The 23363-nt window shown below is 42.7% G+C and overlaps 1 protein-coding gene across 3 annotated transcripts in view; it reads right to left on the reverse strand.

Annotated features, from left to right (window-relative positions):
• Positions 1-4852: 4852 nt before the first annotated feature.
• The window catches only part of il15ra (interleukin 15 receptor subunit alpha), a 96501-nt gene continuing 77990 nt past the window's right edge, over positions 4853-23363 (reverse strand). For all 3 annotated transcript variants that reach the window (XM_060843109.1, XM_060843108.1, XM_060843107.1), the window contains 3 exons: positions 19899-19946; positions 16163-16238; positions 4853-5706 (listed from right to left, as the gene is read on the reverse strand). In XM_060843109.1, the coding sequence (XP_060699092.1) occupies positions 5604-5706; positions 16163-16238; positions 19899-19946 (227 nt within the window). In that variant the 3' untranslated portion in view covers positions 4853-5603. The remainder of the gene's footprint in view (positions 5707-16162; positions 16239-19898; positions 19947-23363) is intronic.

A 23363-nucleotide genomic window follows, 5' to 3' on the forward strand; every position in this document is an offset into this window, starting at 1 on the left:
CTTTCCCCTCGCACCCTAAACCTATGCCCTCTAGTTCCGGACTCTCCCACTGCAAGGAAAAGACCATGACTGTTTACCCTATCCATGCCCCTCATGATTTTATAAACCTCTATGAGGTCACCCCCTCAGCCTCATTTGATTCTCCCACCAGCCTCCTTTGTTAACCTCCAAAGATAAAACCTGACCTCTCTGTACATCTTGACCATGGGCAAACACCACATATTTCACAAATTGTCCAGGCAGTCACTTATGGTATTGTTCATTCAATTTAATTTCTGACTGTCTTTCTCTCTCTTCCATTACTGCAAGGGCTCTTGTTTTGCTACTGAGCATGCTAAATGTGAATTGAATTAAATTTATGGTCACATGTACCGAGGCACAGTGAAAAGCTTTGTCTTGCGAGCAATACAGGCAGATCACAGAGTTAAGTAGCATAGATAAGCAAATAATAGGTAAACAGCTTAAACTTTACTCTGGCTGGGGATGGCCCATATGTCTGTGACCCAAACACAATGCAGACATTTGGAGAGAGAGAGAGAGGCTGTACAATGGCAGGGGTTGGGGTGGTTGTGAGGAAGAGGGCTGTATTTTTTTGGGGGGGGTGGAACGGGGGAGTGGTGCAGCGAAAGATCCTGCAAAAGGCACATCAATGGAATACTCAGCCAACTGGGATCCCGGAGAATTTATATAGTCACTGAAGTGATTAATATCTTGTCAATGAATGTTTAGTTAATAGTTGAAGGCCACACAAGATCAGGAGCTTCTGCACAGTGCAAAAATATTGTGGATGTTAATGTAAGCACTCTGTGTCAGTTGAGTAATTCCATGTGGGACAGTCTTATTGCATAATATTTGTATTTGTGTGTTAACAAAGCATTTCACATACTGTAAATTACTTAAGATGCAAAAATTGTGTTAAAAGCCAAACTGCTTAATTTTACTAATCCATAGAATATAAGTTAAGGCTGATGTCCTTTCGAAATGCGAGCTAGTTAATTTTTTAGAGAAAAAAACAACTGGTGCTAACATTTATGCCTGTTTTGTTTAAGCACTGTGGTTGATAAAGCAATTAAAGATTTCCTTTGTCCTGTGGTTTTACATTTAATAGAGCTGAGATGGCAATTGAGGATATTGACAAATTTTTAAAATTCTGTTTCTGAGTTAGTGCAAACACCCTATAGGGAAAGCACAACAGGTCAGGCAGCATCCAAGGAATAGGAAATTCAACGTTTCGGGCATAAGTCCTGATGAAGGGCTTATGCCCGAAACGTCGAATTTCCTATTCCTTGGATGCTGCCTGACCTGCTGTGCTTTAACCAGCAACACATTTTCAACTGTGATCTCCAGCATCTGCAGACCTCATTTTTTACCCTATAGGGAAATACGAGTACAGAAAACAATGTTACTGCATCATACAGTGGGTGCATCACCAATAAAGGACAGAGTGAGATTGAAAAAGTAGCCTCTGCAAATAAAAAAAAGACCTTGGGAAATTTCAAGAGGAGCACTAAGAAAATATTCTATATGCTTTTTGGACCAACTTTTAGTGAAAATCTCCATGCAGCCCCCACCTACACACACACACACACACACACACACACACACACACACACACACACACACCCTGATTCGCAGCTGGATTATTATGATCAGCAAGGATGTTATTGGTTGTAAAAAATATTTTGAGTCTCTCCACATATATACCGAAAGACTTCACTTCAGAAACAATTTACGAGAACGGCTCCAGGAATGAGAAACTTGAGTGATGAGGATAGATTGAAGAGGTTGAGACTGTTCCTTAGGGTGAAGAAGACCGAGAGGAGTTTTGATTGAAGTTTTTGAAATCATGAGCAGGTTGGACAAAGTAGAGAAGGAGAAAATGTTCCTGTTTATAAAGGGAACTAGAATGAGACAGCATAGATCTAAAGTGATGTGCAAACAAAGCAAGGATGTAGTGAAAAGAATCTTGTTCACAGAGTATGAAATGCACTAATGTCCAGGGAGGTGCAGGCTAGGTGGATTAGCCATGGTAAATTTAGAGTTATGGGGATGGGAGGTGGGTCTGCTTGAGATGTTCTTTGGAGGATCTGAGCAGACTCGATGGGCTGAATGGCCTGTTTCTGCACTGCTTGAATTCTGTAATTTACTACCTGGAAATGCTGTGCAGGCAGGTTGCATTGAGGCATTCACGTGGGCATCGGCTGACTACTTCAATAGAAAAGGCAGGAGTTAGGCACAAGGTAATAGAATGGGTGGAGGTATGATGGGCCAAATGGCCTCCTGTGCTGTAACCATTCAGTAGTAATTATGTCTATATCCTCCCAGTCTACCTATAGATGCAGCCATCTTCGAAAGGCCAGACTACCTTTCATGAAAACAGTTTTTAAAATAATTTATTTCTCAAGCAAAAAAAAAGTCTCTCAATCCCTCTGCTGGGAGTTGGAAGCTTCTGTAACCAGCTCGCTGCCAGGCTGGATATATTTGCACAGCAGAAAAGAGAGTGTGTATCACCTGGAAAAGTCAGGTGATACATTCCTGATGAAGGGCTCCTGCCCGAAACAGCGATTTTCCTGCTCCTCAGGTGCTGGATGACCTGCTGTGCTTTTCCAGCACCACACTATTCTTGCCACTAACACCTGGAAAAGTCAGGTACCCAATGGAGCTGGTTTATTCAGGAATGAACATCAACAGGTTAATACATATACAAATAGCCACCAGAGGGTGCTACTACAGAGTGATGAGGAAACTTGTGACACAATCATGTATCACTTGATTTGAAACATTTATTATTGCTACAATACATTGCAATGTTGTATCAGAATCATACTATTGTAAATGTTAACCGTGGATATCATAACATCTCACTATCACTGATGTTCATACGTACAATCAATTGTTTACTCCATAAAGCCCAGTTCTTAACATGATGTTCGACTAAATTATACAGAATTAAATTATTTTTAGATCATAAGATATAGGAGCAAGAGTTTATCTGCTCTCTAACTCATAGATGTTGCCAAGGTTTGAGCTATAGAGAGAGGCTGAATAGGCTGAGGCTACATTCCCGAGAGCATCAGAAGATGAGATAGGCAGCATGGTGGCTCAGTGGTTAGCATTACTTTCTCATAGTACCAGGGATCCAGGTACAATCCCAGCCTTGGGTGACTGTGTGAGTTTGTACATTTTCTCTGTATCTGCATGAGCTTCAGTGGGTGCTCTGGTTTCTCCCATTGTCCAATTAGGTTAGGTGGATTGGCTGCACCAAATTGTCTATCGTGTGTAGACCTGGTGGGTTTGCCATGGGAAATGCAAGGTTACAGAGATGGGGTGGGTGTGGATGGGATGCCCTTTGGAGGGCCAGTGTGGACCCCCTTCCACTGTATGGATTCTATGTTCTACAGAGTCATAGAGATGTACAGTCAGTCCAACTTGTCCATACTGATCAGATATTCTACATTTATGTAGTCTTATTTGCCAGCATTTGGCCCATATCGCTCTAAACCCCTCCGTATTCATATACCCATCCAAATACCTTTTCAATGTTGTGACTGTACCAGCCTCCACCACTTCCTCTGGCTGTTCATTCTATACATGCACTACCTTCTACTTGAAAACATTATCCCTTAGATCCCTTTTATATCTTTCCCATTTCAGCTTAAACCTATGCCCTCTAGTTTTGGACTCCTCTATCCCAGGGAAAGACCCTGTCTATTTACCCTATCCATGCCCCTCATGATTTCATAAGCCTTCATAAGGTCACCCCTCAGCCTCTGATGCTCCATGGAAAATAGCTCCATCCTATTCAGCCTCTCCCTATAGCTCAAATCCTCCAACCCTGGCAACATCCTTGTAAATCTTTTCTGAACTCCTTCAGGCTTCACAACATCTTTGCTATAGCAAGGAGACCAGACAACCAAACGTGGCCTAACTAAGATCCTGTATGGCTGGAACATGGACTCCCAACTCCTTTGCTCAAGGCAGTGACCAATAAAGGCAAGTGTACCAAATGCCTTCCTCAGTACCCCGGCTATTTGTGACTCTGCTTGCAAGGAACTATGAACCCGCATGCCAAGGTCCCTTTGTTTGGCAACACTCCCCAGGATCTTTCCATTAAGTATATAAGTCGTGCTCTGATTTGCAACTCCTGACAAATTAACAAGATCTTACTAATTAGCTCTGCTGCTTGATACTTTGTATTCCTTTTTAAAATTCAATTAAATTCATGTTTAATCTTGTGTCAAACTTTCTTTCTGAGGTTTGCTGAACAGCTCCTTGAATGAGAAATAAATTGACAAGTCGCTCTTATGAAAAGGCTGAACAAACCGAAAAGGTTCAGCTTTCTATTATCATGAATCCAATCAGCTTGATATTCCAATGAAAGCTTTTTTCGAAAAAAAGAGCTCTTAGTTACCCACAGAAACAAACTTAAGAGGCTTCATATTTTGTCAGAAAACTGTTTGAAGCATCTGCTTTTAATCACTTGGATGCCGATTCCAATTCATGTCAACTTATTTTATATAGTACTGTTGAATAATAACATGCACTAATCTTACTTCGACTTAGCAGTATTGGGCCAATTGTAAAACTAATGATAAGAATGGCAAGACATAAGCACAGCCTTTTCATACATAAAACACCAATTTCACATCAAAAATAAACAAGATGCAAACTAAGATCAGAAAACAAACCTACTTGATCTACCAAATAAAAGATCTGATTACAAACAATGCCCTTTAAAAGTAAGAGCAGCTATAGGTATTCCACAGAACAGTCCATGAAAATTAAATAAAAATATTTTGAAGAAAACATCTTTTAGGAAACAGCTTTTAGAAAAATACATATAAAAACACAGATATTCAGAAGTGGCTCAAAGTTTCCTTTAGGTAAGTTTAGTAGAAAATATATATTTCTGTATATAATATTTTTTAAAAAATTAATTTCAAAGCATTGATCATCTGCTCACCTCTTTAGCACCAATCTGGTGGAGAGTCTATATTTCATTATTGAACAAGACATTAATTATACATCTTAAGAGTCGAACACAATTTCTGTCCGTTGGCGCCACCACATACAAGATGGAGGTTTGTGGAGCAGGTAATTATAAAGTCTTTAAGAGTTGTACAGACTATTTGGTCCAACTTCAGGACCAGATATCCTAATCTAGTCCCATTTGCCAGCATTTGGCCCATATCTCTTCAAACCCTTCTTGTTCATGTATCCATCCAGATGCCTTTTAAATGTTGTACCAGCCTCCACCACTTCCCCTGGCAGCTAATTTTATACAGGCATCACCCTCTGCATGAAAACATTGTCCCTTGGATTCCTTTTGTATCTTTCTCCTTTCATCTTAAATCTATGCCTTCTAGTTTTTTGGACTCCCCTACCTTGGGGGACACACTTTGTTTCTATGGCCCATGGTGATGGGGATGGTGTTTCAGAAAGAGGCGCATATTGATAGTAATAACAAAAGAAAGGAATGGCTCAGTTTAGTGAACAAACATCTCTTGACATGTTCATTCTTTGTTCCATGTTGGACTTGTTTCAACATTTCCTCTTGCTGGCAGTGGATGACATTGATCCTCTTTAACATTGAGTGATGAGGGTCAGCTTTCTGTTTCCTGATGTAAAGGCTCTGTTTCATTGACACTTGTCACTGTCTGTACCTCGATTGGTGTTAGGTGATATTCTTGTGATCTTTTGCAACTACTGAATAAAAAGGAAAGGACAAAAAGGTTTAGCAAAGCCAAATAAAAGTGCTTTTGATAAACTCTGTCAATCAGAAGAATTCGACAAGCCTTTTTTATTTCAAAAAATGTACTTTATTCACAAAAAATCTCTGATATATATACATTGTCACAGATACAGTTCGGTTCTGTACAGTGTCATATAAAGTAAACAAACATAAACCCTTTGACAATCCAGGAAGGTGCTGATCATTATATAGGAGCATATCCAAGATGGCTTCAGGTATACGTGCTCCTCCCCAACCCCCACCCACCCAACCCCCTTACACTCTCGACTCCTTTGACTGAAGTTTACTATTTGGTCTTCCCCTCTTCCTCTCCATGACTGAATGAGGTTGGTCAGTCACTGCCTCCACCATTTTGACTTGTCACTTTTAAATGGGCCAACCTTAGCTCAATGTTAATGTTCATTCAAGCTTTGACTCAAAAAAGAGTCAAGTCCTGGTACCACTCCCCTGAGGTGTTTCAGGGATAGTGAGATAAGTCCACGGAAGAGAGAGGAATAGAGGGATACATTGACAGAGTGAGATAGAAATGGATTATAAACCCTAGCATGAGCCCATTACGTTGAATGCCCTGTTTCTCTGCTCCAAGCACACTGAAGCTTAAGAATACTTATTATATTGACAATAGATTCCAAGATGAGAAGGGAATTTCAATCTCTTGAACGATAACCAAAATAAGGGTGAAATACAATCAGATACAGCCAATCATGTAGACTAAAACTCCATTACAGTGTTGTATTGTTGAAAGCTCAGTGTTTCAGATCTACTTACCACTCAGGGGGATGTAAAATCTAAGCCTGTTTGTCTTTGCATTTAAATTCTTTTGCTTTGCCACTTCCCCTGTACCCACGTAAAGGCCATCTTGTTATTGTTTCTTTCTCTGAGGGGGAGTGAATGGATTCTGCTCAGCCCCTCCCCATGGTATTGTGGTTTCTGACTGAGGATTAATTTGTGTGTGTGTGTGTGGGGGGGGGGGGGGGGGGGGAGAGGGGAAGGGCACCAACAAAGAGTATCACCTATCGGCCGCATGTGCTAGAAAATAGTGACAGTGGGCCAGTATTTCACAAGTCCGTTTCTAGTGGGAGAAAGATTCAGCTTCTGGGATAAATTTGGAATATAAACTTGGATTGTAGTCCTTGGGAATGAAAGCTAAGGGTTAATTAGATTGACATGTTCAGATTAGATTCCCTACAGTATGGAAACAGTCCATTTTGGCCCAAAGGTCCACATCCGACCCTCTGAAGAGTAACCCACCCACCCCCATTCCCCTATCCAATATTTACCCCTGACTAATGCACCTTACATTATTGGCAATTTAGCATGGCCAATTCACCTGACCTGTACATCTTTGGATTGTGGGAGGAAACCAGGGGAAACTCACACAGACATGGGGAGAATGTGCCAACGCCACACAATCGCCCAAGCTGGAATCAAACCCTGGTCCCTGGCGCTGTGAGGCAGCAGTATTTCTGAGCCACCGTACAGACAAAATGATGAAGAGAATGAACAGGGTGAATAGTCAATGACTCTCCTCTTTAGCAGGGGGAATTCAGAAACAAGAGCAGAAAGGGGCAGGGGAAGGCCATCTCGCCCCTCAAGTCTGTTCTAGCATTCAATGAGATCATGGCAGATTTGCACCTGAATGCCATGTACTGACATTTACCCCCTAATCTTTGATACTTTTGGCTATCAAAGGCTTATTATCTCATTTAATATCATCAGTTAGCAGTTGTGGAAGAGAATTCAAAATATTTGTTGCCATTTGCGTGATAAAGTTTTTAAATTTTACCTGGTCTATTTCTGCTCCTCTATCTTATGTTCACTCCTGAAGCATCTATCTCTATGAGTGATTTTTGAGAAGATTTGTAGCTCAGGTTGATGGTAAGTCTGTACGTTTCGTCATCATGACTAGGTAACATCATCAGTGAGAGTCTCTGGAGTAGTGCTGGTGGTATGTTCTGCCTCTCTCTGTGTAGGTCTTGGTTTCTTAAGGTGGGTGATGTCATTTCCAGTTCTTTATTTCAAGGGAAGGTCGATGAGATCTAAATCGATGTGTTTATTGATGGTGGTCTGGTTAGAATGCCATGCCTCTAGGGATTCTCTTGCATGTCTTTGTTTCGCCTGTCCTATACTAGTTTCCCTACATACAGACAACGAAGGACACTACTTTGACTGGGACAACGTACACATCCTGGGCGAAACAAAGGCACATATGAGAATTCTTAGAGGCATGACATTTTAACCAGAACTCCATCAATAAACACATCAGTTTAAATCCTATCTACCTTCTCTTGAAGAAAAGAACTGGAAATAACATCACCCACCTTAAGAAACCAAGACCTATAAATAGAGAGGCAAGACATACCACAAGCGCTTCACCAGAGACACTCACTGATGATCTTACCTAGTATGGTGATGAAACATCTCAAAACTAACCTCCAGCTCGGCGAGCGAACTTACTATCTCTACGTTTAGGCTAAGCCCCCTAAATTCTCGGGATTATAAGCCTAGTTTATACACTGCTCCGATCTCTCCCACATGTTTAACTTTTGGAACCAAGTTTCAATCTGGTAAATCTATACTGCCCTCTCTCCAACCTTCACATCATATTTTTCGGAATTTGTGTTGTCTAGAACTTTTGAATCTTCCAGGTGTGGTTCAACCAAGATGTCATTTTAAAACTCTGTCACCTCCTTCAGATATTTCATCCTTCACAATCTCCACATTTCTCCAAAGCTTTCCTATTCTGTGACCGCGCTTTGATGGTGCAAATTACTTCCCTGAACAGACTGAACTTTCTAACTCTTTCCTCATTTTAAGAGGCTTTTAAAAACTTATCTCTTTGCATAAGCTCTTGAACCTAATATTTTGTGGCTTGATGTCTAAGTTTTGTTTCGGGCCGGAGCTCTCCTGATGAAGGACTCTGGCCCGAAACGTCGAATTTCCTGCTCCTTGGATGCTGCCTGACCTGCTGCGCTTTAACCAGCAACACATTTTCAGCTGTGATCTCCAGCATCTGCAGACCTCACTTTTTACTTTAATAATACCCCTGTGAACAACTGGAAATGTCTTGCTATGTTAGAGGTGTTATGTAAATACAAGTTGTTGTTAAAAGTACAAAACAGAAAAATTTTCTTAACAAAGATATGTAAAATCTTTGAATGCCAAAAGGTTCCTGTTCCAGAATTTTCCAGGACATCCTGTTTACAGAACTTTATTTATTTATTATTGTGACACATAACGAGATAGTGAAAAATATTGTTTTATATGCAAACCAGACAACTCAAGGTAACCAGGTACATCAGAGCAATAGCTGAAAATGTGTTGCTGGTTAAAGCACAGCAGGTTAGGCAGCATCCAAGGAATAGGAAATTCGACGTTTCGGGCATAAGCCCTTCATCAGGAATGAATAGGAAACGTCGAATTTCCTATTCCTTGGATGCTGCCTAACCTGCTGTGCTTTAACCAGCAATACATTTTCAGCTGTGATCTCCAGCATCTGCAGACCTCATTTTTTACCCACATCAGAGCAATAGCACAGAATGCAGAATGAGTTGATGGATTTAAGAAGGGGAGATATATATTTGGGAATGATAGATATTATTAAAGGATTGTAGAGCAAGGGCCAGGATTTAGAAATGATGACTACAGTTCCTATGGCTAACAAAGTGCTAACAGTTCCTTTTGGCACAGTAGTTAGCACTGCTGCATCACAGCGCCAGAGACCCGGGTTCAATTCCCGCCTCAGGCGACTCTCTGTGTGGAGTTTGCACACTCTCCCCGTGTCTGCTCCGGTTTCCTCCCACAATCCAAAGATGTGCAGGTTAGGTGAACTGGCCTTGCTAAATTCCTGTAGTGTTAGGTGAAGGGGTAAATGTAGGAGTATGGGTCTGGGAGGTATGCAGGTTGGTGTGGACTTGTTGGGCCGAAGGGCCTTTTTCCACACTGAAAAAAATCTAATCTAAAAAATATTGCAACAAACTTGATAACTTTCAGTGTTTGTGGACGACCTCATATAGTTCTCTGTTCCATATTTTCTTAGTTTCCGTAAACAGGCCACAGAATTCTAGGAAATAATCTCGAAAATAGAGTTAGGCTATTGACGAACAAAGTCATGGAACAACATATCAGACAAATGGCAACGGAAATCTGGACCCTATGGAAAGGTTCTCGATGTGGGATGTTATACATAGGTCAAGATTAGAGTGGTGCTGGAAAAGCACAGCAGGTTAGGCAGCATCCGAGGAAAATTGCCGTTTCGGGCAAAAGTCCTTCATCAGGAATGCTCATTACTGATGAATGGCTTTTGCCCAAAATGTCGATTTTCCTGCTCCTCGGATGCTGCCTGACCTGCTGTGCTTTTACTCTAATCTAGATTCTGATCTCCAGCATCTGCAGTCCCTATCTCCGCTATGTCATACAACATAGATTTGGAGATACCGGTGTTGGATTGGAGTGTACAAAGTTAAAAATCACACAACACCAGGTTATAGTCCAAAAGGTTTAATTGGAAGCACTAGCTTTCGGAGCGCTGCTCGACAACCGCCTGATGAAGGAGGTGGTGCTTCCAATTAAACATGTTGGACTATAACCTGGTGTTCTGTGATTTTTAACTTTATACAACACAGAAACAGACCTTTCAGCCCAACTTGTCCATGCCAACCTGATTTCCTAAACTGAATTAATCCCATTTGCCGACATTTGGCCCATATCCTTCTAAACCTTTCCTATCCATGTACCTTTTCAAATGTCTTTTACATGTTGCAATTGTACCTGCCACTACCACTTCCTCTGGCACCTTGGTCCATGTACACACCACCCTTGATGTGAAAAAGGTACCCCTCAAGTTCCTTCTAAATCTTTAACCTCTCATCTTATACCTACGCCTTCTACTTTTGGACACCCCTGCCCTGGAAAAAGACCTTTGCTAATCACTATATCTATGCCCCTCATGATTTTGTAAATCTCTATCAGGTCACCCCTCAGCCTCATAGAGATTCACAGCATGAAAATAGATCCTTTAGTTCAACTCATCCATGTCGACCAGGTGTCCTATATAAATCTAATCCCATTTGCCAGCATTCAGCCATTATCCCTCTAAACCCTTCCTATTCGTATACCCATCCATATACCTTTTCAGTGTTGTAATTCTATCAGCCTCCACCCTCTGGCAGGTCATTCCATATACGCACCATCCGCTGCGTGAAAAGGTTGCACTTTAGGTCCCCTCTACATCTTTACCCTCTCACCTTAGACCCAAACCCTCTGGTTTTGGACTCCCTCACCCCGGGGAAAATACCTTATCTATTTACCCTATCCTTGCCTTTCATGATCTTATAAACCTCTATCAGGTCACCCCTCAGTCTCTGATGGTCCACAGAAAATAGCCTCAGTCTATTCAGTCTCCTTATTTAGCCTACCTATGTCCCTCATGAATTTATAAACCTCTATAATGTCACCCCTCAGCCTCCAGTGCTTCAGGGAAAACAGCCCTATTCAGCCTCTCCCTATACCTCAAATCCTCCAAATCTGGCAACACCATTGTAAATCTTTTCCGAACTTTTTCTAGTTTTGCAACATCTTTCCTATAGGAGGGAGACCAGAATTTAGTGCAATAGTCCAAAAATGGCCCAACCAATTTCCTGTACAGCTGCAACATGACCTCCCAACTCCTGTACTCTATGCACTGACCAATAAAGGCAAGCCTACCACATGCCTTCCTCATTATCCTATCTACCTGCAGCTCCACTTTCAAGGAACTATGAACCTGTACTCCAAGGTCTCTTTAGAACATAGAACACAGAACATAACAGTGCAGTACAGGCCCTTCGGCCCTCGATGTTGCGCCACCCTGTCATACCAATCTGAAGCCCATCCCACCTACACTATTCCATGTACATTCATTTGCTTGTCCAATGATGACTTAAATGTACTTAAACTTGGCGAATCTACTACCGTTGCAGGCAAAGCATTCCATACCCTTACTACTCTCTGAGTAAAGAAACTACCTCTGACATCTGTCTTATACCTATCTCCCCTCACTTTAAAGTTGTGTCCCCTCATGTTTGCCGTCCCCATACTTGGAAAAAGGCTCTCCCTGTCCACCCTATCTAACCCTGATTATCTTGTATGTCTCTATTAAGTCACCTCTCAACCTTCTTCTCTCTAATGAGTATAGCCTCAAGGCCCTCAGCCTTTCCTCGTTCCATACCAGGCAACACCCTAGTAAATCTCCTCTGCACCCTTTCCAAAGCTTCCACATCCTTCTTATAATGCGGTGACCAGAACTGTACACAATACTCCAAGTGTGGCCGTACCAGAGCTTTGTACAGCTGCAGCATAACCTCCTGGTTCTGGAACTCTATCCCTCTATTAATAAAGGCCAAAACACTGTATGCCTTCTTAACAACCCTGTCAATCTGGGTGGCAACTTTCAGGGATCTGTGTACATGGACACCGAGATCTCTCTGCTCATCTGCACTCCCAAGAATCCTACCATCAGCCCAGTACTTTGCATTCTGATTACTCCGGCCAAAGTGTATCACCTCACACTTGTCCACATTAAACTTCATTTGCCACCTCTCGGCCCAGCTCTGCATCCTATCTATGTCTCTCTGCAACCTACTACATCCTTCGTCACTATCCACAACTCCACCAACCATCGTGTCGTCCGCAAATGTACTAACCCACCCTTCTGAGCCCTCATCCAGGTCATTTATAAAAATGACGAACAGCAGTGGACCCAACACTGACCCTTGTGGTACGCCGCTAGTAACTGGACACCAAGGTGATCATGTTCCATCAACTACAACCCTCTGTTTTCTTTCAGCAAGCCAATTACTGATCCAAACTGCTATGTCTCCCACAATCCCATTCCTCTGCGTTTTGTATAATAGCCTACTGTGGGGAAACTTATCGAATGCCTTGCTGAAATCCATATACACCACATCAACTGATTTACTTCATCTACCTGTTTGGTCACTTTGTCAAAAAGCTCAATGAGATTCGTTAGGCATGACCTACCCTTCACAAAACCGTGATGACTGTGCCTGATCAGATTATTCTTTTCTAGATGGTTAGAAGTGAGACTCACTGGTCTGTAATTACCTTGGTTGTCTCTATTATCCTTTTTGAACAAGAGAACCACATTTGCTATACTCTAGTCCTCAGGCACTATTCCTGTAGACAATGATGATTTGAAGATCAATGCCAAAGGCTCGGCAATCTCTTCCCTTGCTTCCCAGAGGATCCGAGAATAGATCCCATCCGGCCCAGGGGACTTGTCTATTTTCACATTCTGCAGTAATTCTAATACCTCTTCCTTGTGAACCTCAATCTCTTCTAGTCTAGATGCAAGTATCTCTGCATCTTCCTCACGAACATTTTCATTTTCTATAGTGAACACTATCGAAAAATATTTATTTAGTGCTTTTCCTATCTCCTCTGACTCCACACACAACTTCCCACTATCCTTGATTGGCCCTAATTTAATTCTCGTCATTCTTTTATTCCTGACATACCTATGGAAAGCCTTAGGGTTAACCCTGATCCTATCCGCCAACAACTTCTCATGTCCCCTCCTGGCTCTTCTGAGCTCTCTTTTTTGGTCTTTCCTGACTTCATTTGTTCCTGACTTCAGTTACACTCCCCAACACCTTAGCATTAAATGTATAAGTCCTGGCCTGATTTGCCTCCTAAACTCCCAGATAGGAATCCCAGCCTATCAACCTCTCCTTATAACTCAAACCCTCTCGTACTGCAACATCCTTGTTAATCTTTTTTGCACTCTTTCCAGTTTAATAACACCCTTTCTAAGACTGTGATAGTTAAATCTTTGTTAGGTACAGGTATCATCAGGTTAATGGAACTTTTCGTAGAATTACACAGAACTTACAGCATGGACCAGGCTATTCAGTAAAAAGCACTGGGACATGAATCAGTGAAGATTCACGGTGGCACAGTGGTTAGCACTGCTGCCTCACAGCGCCAGAGACCTGGGTTCAATTCCCGCCTCAGGCGACTGACTGTGTGGAGTTTGCACGTTCTCCCCGTGTCTGCGTGGGTTTCCTCCGGGTGCTCCGGTTTCCTCCCACAGTCCAAAGATGTGCGGGTCAGGTGAATTGGCCATGCTAAATTGCCCATAGTGTTACGTAAGCGGTATATGTAGGGGTATGGGTGGGTTGCGCTTCGGCGGGTCGGTGTGGACTTGTTGGACCGAAGGGTTTCCACACTGTAAGTAATCTAATCTAAATGAATGGACTAGGAAGTTCAAGGAACTAAACAGTCTACTCCATACCAATCTTTGGCAAGACTGAAATAGCTGGATTTGTAATAAAGCAAATAACAGTGGATATTGGAAATCTGAAGCCAAAACAAAAAAATGCTGGAGAAACTCTGGCAGCATTTGTGGAGAGAAAGCAGAGCTAATGTTCTGGGTCCAATGGTCCTTCCAATGGACTCAAAATGTTAACTGTGTTTTTTCTTCAGATAGACTTGTGCTTTATAACACTGTCAAGGGACTGTGGAGCCAAAGTGTGCATGCATGTTATTGGGAGACAGTGGGAACATCATGGCAACACCACAGTGTGGAAGCAGCCAATCAGCCAGTCAACTCACTCTGACTCTTAGAATCTTAGAATCCCTCCAGTGTGGAAACAGACCCTTCGGTTCAACAAGTTCACGCTGACCCTCTGAAGAGTATCCCACCCAAAACCATTCCCATTACTCTATATTTACCCATGACCATACCTAACCTACACATCCCTGAACCCTACAGGCAATTTAGTATGGCCAATTCATCTAACCTGTACATCACTGGATTGTTGGAGGAAACCAGAGTACTGGGACGAAACCCCTGCAGGCATGGAGAGAATGTGCAAACTCCACACAATCACCTGAGGCTGGAAATGAACCCAGGTCCCTGGTGCTATAAAGCAGCAGTGTTAGACACTGAACCACACCAAAAGAAAAATGGTACCCTCTGAAGAACATCCCACTCAGACCCAATCCTATCCCTGTAACTTTGTATTTCCCACGGCTAACCCGTCTAGCTTGCACATCCATAAGACCATAAAACACAGGAGCAGAAATTAGGCCATTCAGCCCATTGAGTCTGCTCTGCCATTCAATCATGACTGATAAGTTTCTTAAATTCATTCTCCCACTTTCTTCCTGCAACCCTTGATCCCTTTGACAATCAAGAACCTATCTATCTCCGTCTTAAATATACTCAATGACCTGGCCTCCACAGGAGCAGTAAATCCCACAGATTCACCACTCTCTGGCTGAAGACGTTTCTCCTTACCTCCATTCTAAAAGGCCTTCCCTTTACTCTAAGGTTGTGCCCCCAGGTCCTAGTTTCTCCTACCAATGCAAACATCTGCATCTTTGGGCAATTTAGCACCTTTGGACTGTGGAAGGAAACTGGAGCACCCAGAGGAAACCCACACAGATACAGGAAGAATATGCAATCTCCACACAGTCACCCAAGGGTGAAATCGAACCCAGGTCACTGGAGCTGTGAGGCAGCAGCGCTAACCACTGAGCCACTGATCAGCGACAGTGGCTTGAAGGGTGGAGTATCCCATTCCTGCTTCTAATTCATAAGTTTATCAATGAAAATTGAGGTACAGACTAGCCATGATTCTGATGTATAACAGGGTAGGTTTGCACAGTTTTATCTTGGTGCCACTTTCAATTGAGACTTGAGTAGATGAGATATTGTTACATCATCCAAAATGCCATGATAATGAGATGAATAATGGCAAAAATGTTTACTATTTCCCTCTCCACATGGGCAGGGTTTTTTTTATTTCTGCTTCCAGTTACTCAGTTTGAAGCTGATTAATACCAAAGGTGTTAAAACAGTTCACTGTGCCATTCCTTGGATTAAATCTATGCTGTTCCAACATCTAATAGTGGAGGGTTCAATGTTTGAGCTTGGTACTGCGCTATTGTAGTATATTATCATTATTTGAGAATTGGATTCTAAAGTAGAGACAAATGGGATTTTGGCTTTCATTTCAACTGAGAAGAAACGATTCAGACCAATGGAAAGACGGTTTATTTCTGGCAGTCTCCAGGCGATTAGAGCTGGGAAAAGGTCAGTGTCCAGGTAATCAGAGCTGGAGAAAGATCGGTCTCCAGGTGAGGCAAAGAGAAGTCTCCAGGGTGCAATAAATCTTGATGTTTGTTTTGAAGTATATTGACTGCCATGTGAAAAAGCATTCATCAACTGTCCACCGTGACAATCAAGTTGCAAGAAAACAAACATTTTATCTACAAACTAAGTGTTGCTCTGGGATTTGTCTTGTCCAGTTCTACCATCAGCTGGGATTATAACAACATTTATTCTGAGGCAGCTGCGCTCCTATAAAAAAAGGCAATTCAACAAAGCAATTTTTTTATACTTACATTTTCTTTCTGTAAACAAATATCCAAAGAAAGAATAATGCACACAGTGCAATGGTAAAGCTGCTTGTACTGGTACCTTTGGTTGGGAGAATGAAAGACAATATTGTTAGATAAACAGGAATGAACATAAAATTATACAAAGAAATCACATTCTGTGGGAAGTATGTTGTGGGCGAGAATTAATTTTGCTGTGAATTATGTTGAGGCTGAAAAATAAGATGTCCTGAATGCAAAAGGGAGGATGAAGCATGGGAGATGCAAAATGACAGAGGTTTATGTCCCATTAGGTTCCCTGAGAATTTCTGGATTTATTCTGATGGGGATAGGTGCAAAGCTAATGAGGCTTCGTGTTCCTGCTCTGACCACCTTATTCTCTGGCAGCAGTGCAATATTGGAAAGATTTCAGTGCAACTAACTGCCCTCCATTTGGAAGGTCAGACTGGAGTAAACTGCTATGTGTTTTTATTTGGAGCAAGGTCTTGCTTTGGAAGATCTTCTATCTATCAGGGCCTGCCTGAGGCAGTAGAAGTGGCCTCTTTGCCTCTGCTGCTCAGATCCTGCCAAAAGATGGTCCTGTTCTAGGGCCAGCTGTATATCTGGGTCATTTAAGCTTTCAACTCCGAATACCATTGTCTTCAAATGGTTGGAGTCCAGGGAACTGCAGGCACAGCACTCCCTGTTTGGAGAACACAGGCATAGAAAGTATGGAAAAATACCTTTTCTTTTTAAGTATAGCATCACACTGGTAGGAGATTATTGAGCATTGGAGAATACAGAATCACAGATAAGATTAGATTCCCTACAGTGTGGAAGCAGGCTCTTCGGCCCAACAAGTCCACACCGACCCTCCGAAGAGTAACCTACCCAGACCCATTCCTCTACATTTTACCCCTGCACCTAACACTACGGGCAATTTAGCATGGTCAATTCACCTAGCCTGCACATCTTTGGACTGTGGGAGGAAACCGGAGCACCCGGAGGAAACCCATGCACACACGGGGAGAATGTGCAAACTCCACACAGTCAGTTGCTTGAAGCAGGAATTGAACCTGGGTCCCTGGAGCTGTGAGGCAGCATGCTAACACTGAGCCACTGTGCTGCCTGCCCACAGCATTGTTACACAACAGAAGGAAGCTATTCAGCCCATCTTTTGTCTGCACCAGCACTTCAAAAGGAGCCATATGCTTAGTGTTATTCTGCCACCTTTTCAGGTAAGTCTAATTCCATTTTGAAAGCTTCAATTGAACCTACCTCTACCACACACTCCAGCAATGCACTCTAGAATCTAACTACTTGTTGCGAGATCTAAGCTTTTCCTTGTGTTGCTTTTGACACTAATTTTAAACATGTGTCTTCTTGTCCTTAATTCTTTCATCAGTGGGAACAGTTTCTCCAAATTCACTCTGTCCAGCCCCCTTGTGATTTTAAATACTTCCACCATATCTTCTCACAACCTTCTCTTCAAGGAAAGGTTTAGAAGGATATGGGACAAGGGCAGGGAAATGGGGTTAGCATGGATGGACATTTTGGTCAGCATGGACCAGTTTGGGCCAAAGGGCCTGTCTCTGTGCTGGAGGACTCTATGACGAATTAAAACTGTCCGAACGTTTTCCATCTACCTTCATATTGACATTTCTCATCCTTAGAATCATTCCCATGAATCTTACCTGCACTGTGATGAGCATGGTTGCAATGTTTTAAAGACTAAAATCTGTGCTTACTGAGGTCCCACCCCTTTGAGGATGTAGATCAGATTTGACAATGTGGTCTAAATAGACATACTACAAAATAAGTTTGAAACCAGGTCGTAAATTTATGTGAAGTAATGATTAGACCACAGTTAAAGGCCTGCGTGCAATTTTAAGAACGTAAGAACTAGGAGCAGGCGTAGGCCGTCTGGCCCCTCGAGCCTGCTCCACCCCATTCAATAAGATCATGGCTGATCTTTTCATGGCCTCAGCTCCACTTACCCACCTTCTCACTGCATCCCTTAATTCCATTACTGTTCAAAGAAATCTATCTTAGCTCTAAAAAAATTTACTGAAGTAGCATCAACTACTTCACTGAGCAGGGATCCTCTATCCATGCTAATACTTTACATCCATGCTAACACCATGCATCTTTACCTTACGCAGAAGCCTTTTGTGCAGCACCTTGTCAAAGGCCTTTTGGAAATCTAGCTACACCACATCTACTGGGTGCCCATTGTCCACCTTGCTCATACTGTCTTTGTAGAATTCAAAAGATTAGTTTAGCATTACCAGCTCTTCATGAACCCATGCTGCATCTGCCCAATGGGACAATTTTTATCTAGATGCCTTGCGATTTCTTCTTTGGTAATAGACTCAAGCATCTTTCCCACTACAGAAGTTAAGCTAACCGGTCTATAATTCCCCATCTTTTGTCTATCGCCCTTTTCAAACAGTGCTGTATTGTAAGATAGGGTAGTAAAAGCTACCATATGCTATTAGGTAGACAAGGATCAGAAACTGCATTTATTATGATCATGGACAAATAAGGAAAGCTTTGGAAATGCTGGTCATTAAAAAGCCATTCTGTCCATCCTGCCAATGCCATCCATTGTCCACATACTTGACTCAATCATGGGGCCTGTTACCTACTATATCACAGGAAGGCCTAGAGTCATACAGCATGGAATCAGACCCTTTGGTACAATTCATTCTTGCCAACCAGGTTTCCCAAACTGAACTAGTCTCGTCTTCCTGCATTTGGCCCAAATCTGTCTAAACCTTTCCTATTCATGCACTCATCCAAATGTCTTTTAAATGTTGTAATTGTACTCACCTCTACCGTTTCTTCTAGTAGATCATTCCACATATGAATCACCTTCTGTGTGAAGAAGTTGCCCCTCAGTTCTCTTTTAGATTTTTCCCCTCTCACCTTAAACCTATGCCCTCTCAGTCCTTTACCCTTGGGAAAAGACCTTTGCTAATCCCCTTATCTATGCTTCTCGTGATTTTATAAACATCTGTAAGGTCACCCCCAACCACCCTCAACCTCCTCCAGTGAAAAGAAAAGCCCCCCAGCTTTTTCTTACAACTCAAACGCTCTCGTCCCAGTATCATCCTTGTCAATCTTTTCTGCACCCTCTCCAAACTAATAAAATCCTTCCTAATGCAGGGTGACCAGACCTTATACAGTACTCCCAAGTGACCTCATCAATGTTCTTCCAGCTGCAACATGACATCCCAACTCAATGCTCTAACCAATGAATACTTGAGCTGCAAACAAGAACACCAGCAACTCCAACAGGGAATGAGTTTGAACCAGCCAGCACCTGGTTGGTTTCTTTGGCAGGGGTGTCAGTAACCAGAGAATACTGATTTAAGAATCAGAGTCCAGATGAAGAGAAGCTTTACTTCAGGCAATGTGTTGTTCTAACCTCGAATGCGTTTTAGGAAAGGGGAATAGAATAGCAGCCTTCATTCAGGGAGTTGTACAAACAGTCTACTTCCAAAAAGAAACTGTTGTCAGGCCATGGTGAAAGAGAGGGGAGAGAGGACTAGCACAGGAATGATGGGCAGAATGGTCTCCTTCTACAATTTGCCCTGCGGAAATGACTTGTGGCGTTTTACTTTTTATGCAGCTACCTTGAGTGACATTGTTAAATCCAAATAAATTCTGGCTAGTTCATTGAGATGGTGGTAATTCCCCCGATTATTTCAACTTCGACTCGTGATCCTCGAAAAATACACTGTTGTTACTTGCCCCTTACCGACAATTAGTCCGATGTTTCTGTCAGAGGTTACCAGTTGATTGATGTCTGTGAAGAAGAATAATAAAACAGAACCGCATTTATTATAATACTGATGGTCTATCTGATATATTTGCATGACATAGAAGATAAATAGAGCAAGCTGATGATCCAAGGGGGGTATTCAGATAACCTGACACAATGATTCAGTTCATCAAATACAGACTTGGGCCTGATTTTGTACTGAGATATGAAGGTCAAGACTATTGGAGGTAACTTTCCTCAATCCTTCTACTTTCAGGTTGCTGACTGTCAGGAAACTCAGAAAATGTTCTCAATACCCCTTGGGCTGGGTAAGAAGACAAACAAGACAGCGACAGTTTCCTTTCTCTGACTTGCTATTCAGTGAGCCTTCCTGGTAGAGTTGGCTGCTGTGGACTGCCAGTTGAGACTTGGTTGAAGAGAGGGCCATACAGGAACGGTCTGGCAGATCTCATTGGCTTAAGATTACAAACTAAAGATGACCACTCAGCAAAGCGTCAGTGCCCCTTGGCATTCCACACCAGTATCACCCTGTACCTTCGACAGCAAAGGATGGAGAAACAAATGCCTGAAGGGCCAAAGCGCAGAGGGTTTGTAACAGAATCAAGGATTAATTTCCTGAGGAACTCATCACCATTTCCATCTGAGAAGAAAAATAAACTGGGAAATTGTAAAAAAAAATTGCAGTCTGCTTAATCCATGATCAAAGGAGGAAATGGCTCATATTAGTTGCTCTCATGCACTGGCTGATTCTTGGTGTACTGAGAAAGAATCTGTCACCCAGTTATCTCAGCATCCCACACCCATACAAATAATCACATCTATACAACCACAGGGATTAGCAGCTGCAGTAGACCATTCAGCCCCTCAGACCTGTACTACTGTTTGAGAAATTTGCAGCCTCAACTTGATTTTCCTGTCTACTCCACCAAAACCTTGGAATCCCTTGTCAATCAAGTAATTAATGACCAGACCTCCCTGAGGAAGAGAATTTTACAGACAAGCAAGAAAAACAAAAGTCTCATTAGCTCCATTCTGAATTTTAAAAAATTCATTCATGGATGAGGGCATCGCTGTGTAGGCCAACATTTATTGCCCACCCCAGGGACAGTTAAAAGGCAACCACATTGCTGTGGGTCTGGATTCACATGCTGTGCAGACCAGGTGAGTACTGCAGTTACCTTCCATTAGTGAGCCAGAGGGGCTTTTCCTGACAACTGACAATGGTTTCACGGTCATTGTTAGACACTCATTTCCAGATTTTATCAAATTTTACCATCTGCCCCAGCAGGATTTGAACCTCTAGCTTAACAGTCTAGTGATAACACCAGTAGGCTATTGCCTCCCCAGGTGACCCTGTACTTTTAAGCTGTGTCCCTCTCATTCTGGTTTCTCCCACAAAAGGAAATGTCCTTGCAGCATCCATTCTGTCAGCTCTCCTCAGGATCCTGTGTGTTTCAATGAAAATTCCTTGCCTTCGCTTAACTCGAGTGGATATACACAGCAAACATCCACTGACTTCCCAGTTGAAAATCAGTCTGGTGCGTATTTCAGAATGAGCACATTTCTCTGAAAACTCTCCTGCAAATCTGGCCTCCTCACTCCACCATTTCTGGGCCTATCTTCAGTTACTCAGGCCCCAGGCCTAAGTATCTCCAGAAACCTTCTGCCCTTTTTCTCCTTTAGAAGGCCCACCAGGTCTGTCTTCAGCCTACTGCTCACACATCCAATACCTCCACCTCCCAGGAAGCAAGAATTGATCAACATTGAACCTAAACAGGGGCAGAGATGGCCAGCTTTTGCAGGTCCAAGGATGTTCAATTCGTGTCCTGTAAGGGTCAGGGTTAGGATTAAGGTTAACTCAGTAGAATTATCATCCACGCAGTCAGGTTATAAGCAGAACTCTGGTTTTGAATCTTACACTAGTTACTTCAGGACTTCTTTGCATTTAGTGAAATTTGCCTGAATTTCCAATCAGGTAAGCAACCCGTGAAGGTTATCTACTCAGATCTGTTGCAAATTTGAAGTAGCGCCAGAGCTTGGAGTACCTCCCAGTTCAGGAATGTCATGCCATTACACATGTGAAAACTCATGTGGATTACTCATGTCCTTTAAGGAAGGAAATCTGCCATCCTTACCTGGTCTGGCCTACTCTTCCAACCAGGTGATGTGGTCTTCTCTACACCAGGGAGACTGAACATAAATTTAGGGAACGGCTCACTGAGCATCACAGCCAGGTCCACAGGGGCCGACCAGGACTCCCAGTCTCCACCCATTTCAATTCCCCCAATCACCCCCTTTCCAACATGGCCATCCTCGGCCTCCTCCATTGCCAAAACAAACCACAGCTCCTATTGGAGGAACAACCTTATCTTTCACCTGGGCACCCTACAGTTTGGAAGACTCAATATTGAGTTCACCAATTTGAAATAATCCCCCCCCCCATCCCCCAACTCCTTCCCAGACCGTCCCCCTCCCTTCCACTGCTCCCTGCCACCAACCAGATTCATTCCTCCCATTGACCAACCAGGTTGTACCCTCTACCTGTCTTCACCTACCCCCACTTCACCACCCTGTCCCCACTTCCCCCTTTATCTGCAGCTCCAATCCTCACCCACCCCCAGTTCTGAAGAAGGGTTACACCCAAAATGCCAACTTCTGCACCTCCTGAAGCTGCCTAGCTTGTTGTGTTCTTCCAGCCTCCAGCCTGTCTACATGTGACTCCAGACTCTTGGTAATGTGGTTAATCCTTAACTGCTTTCTGTGCAGTTAGGAATGGGCAATAAATGTTGTCCTAACCAGTAGTGCCTACATCCTGTGAACAAATAGACAGAAAACTGTCATATTTGTGGAGTTATGAAAACCACTCATTGCCCTCCTAGCCCAACGAAAATCAGTTGCCTAACTCTTTCCAGTTTTCTTCTTTCTATGTCCTGTTGTGTTCCCTTTAAGGACACAGGGATCAGAGGAGGACAGTAACAGGAGGTCACTCCATTCCCTCTACCCTGTTCTGCCATTCAACCAGGTCAAGTTGATCGGGCGGTTCCACCTGCATGCTGACCATGTAGACCATGAACATTGCTGTGCATTGTCCAACAGACCATGGAGGACCCCAGGCTAAATATTTGGTGAAGGCTCCAGTTGGTTTGAGAGACGCACAGATGACCTGTTGTGAGGCCGTGAAAATGGAGTCTGGCAGTCCAAGTGTTTAAAACAATCGGCTGGTTATCCTGGAAAATTATGTAAAATTTCAGTCTGTGTGACAGATTAGCTTGCTAACGAAAGTTTTCACATTTCTATGTGCCTATTAGTACAATTCACCTAGCTTTGAATATGAATTTCATTCAAATACTGTTGGATTCAAAGGACTTTGGTCTGCTTTTCCCTTTACAAAATGCTCCATATTGTGTCTTCTGAATCAAATTGTTTGAGTTCAGTTTCTGC

This window comes from Hemiscyllium ocellatum, chromosome 23, assembly GCF_020745735.1.
Source record: "Hemiscyllium ocellatum isolate sHemOce1 chromosome 23, sHemOce1.pat.X.cur, whole genome shotgun sequence".
NCBI lineage: Eukaryota > Metazoa > Chordata > Chondrichthyes > Orectolobiformes > Hemiscylliidae > Hemiscyllium > Hemiscyllium ocellatum.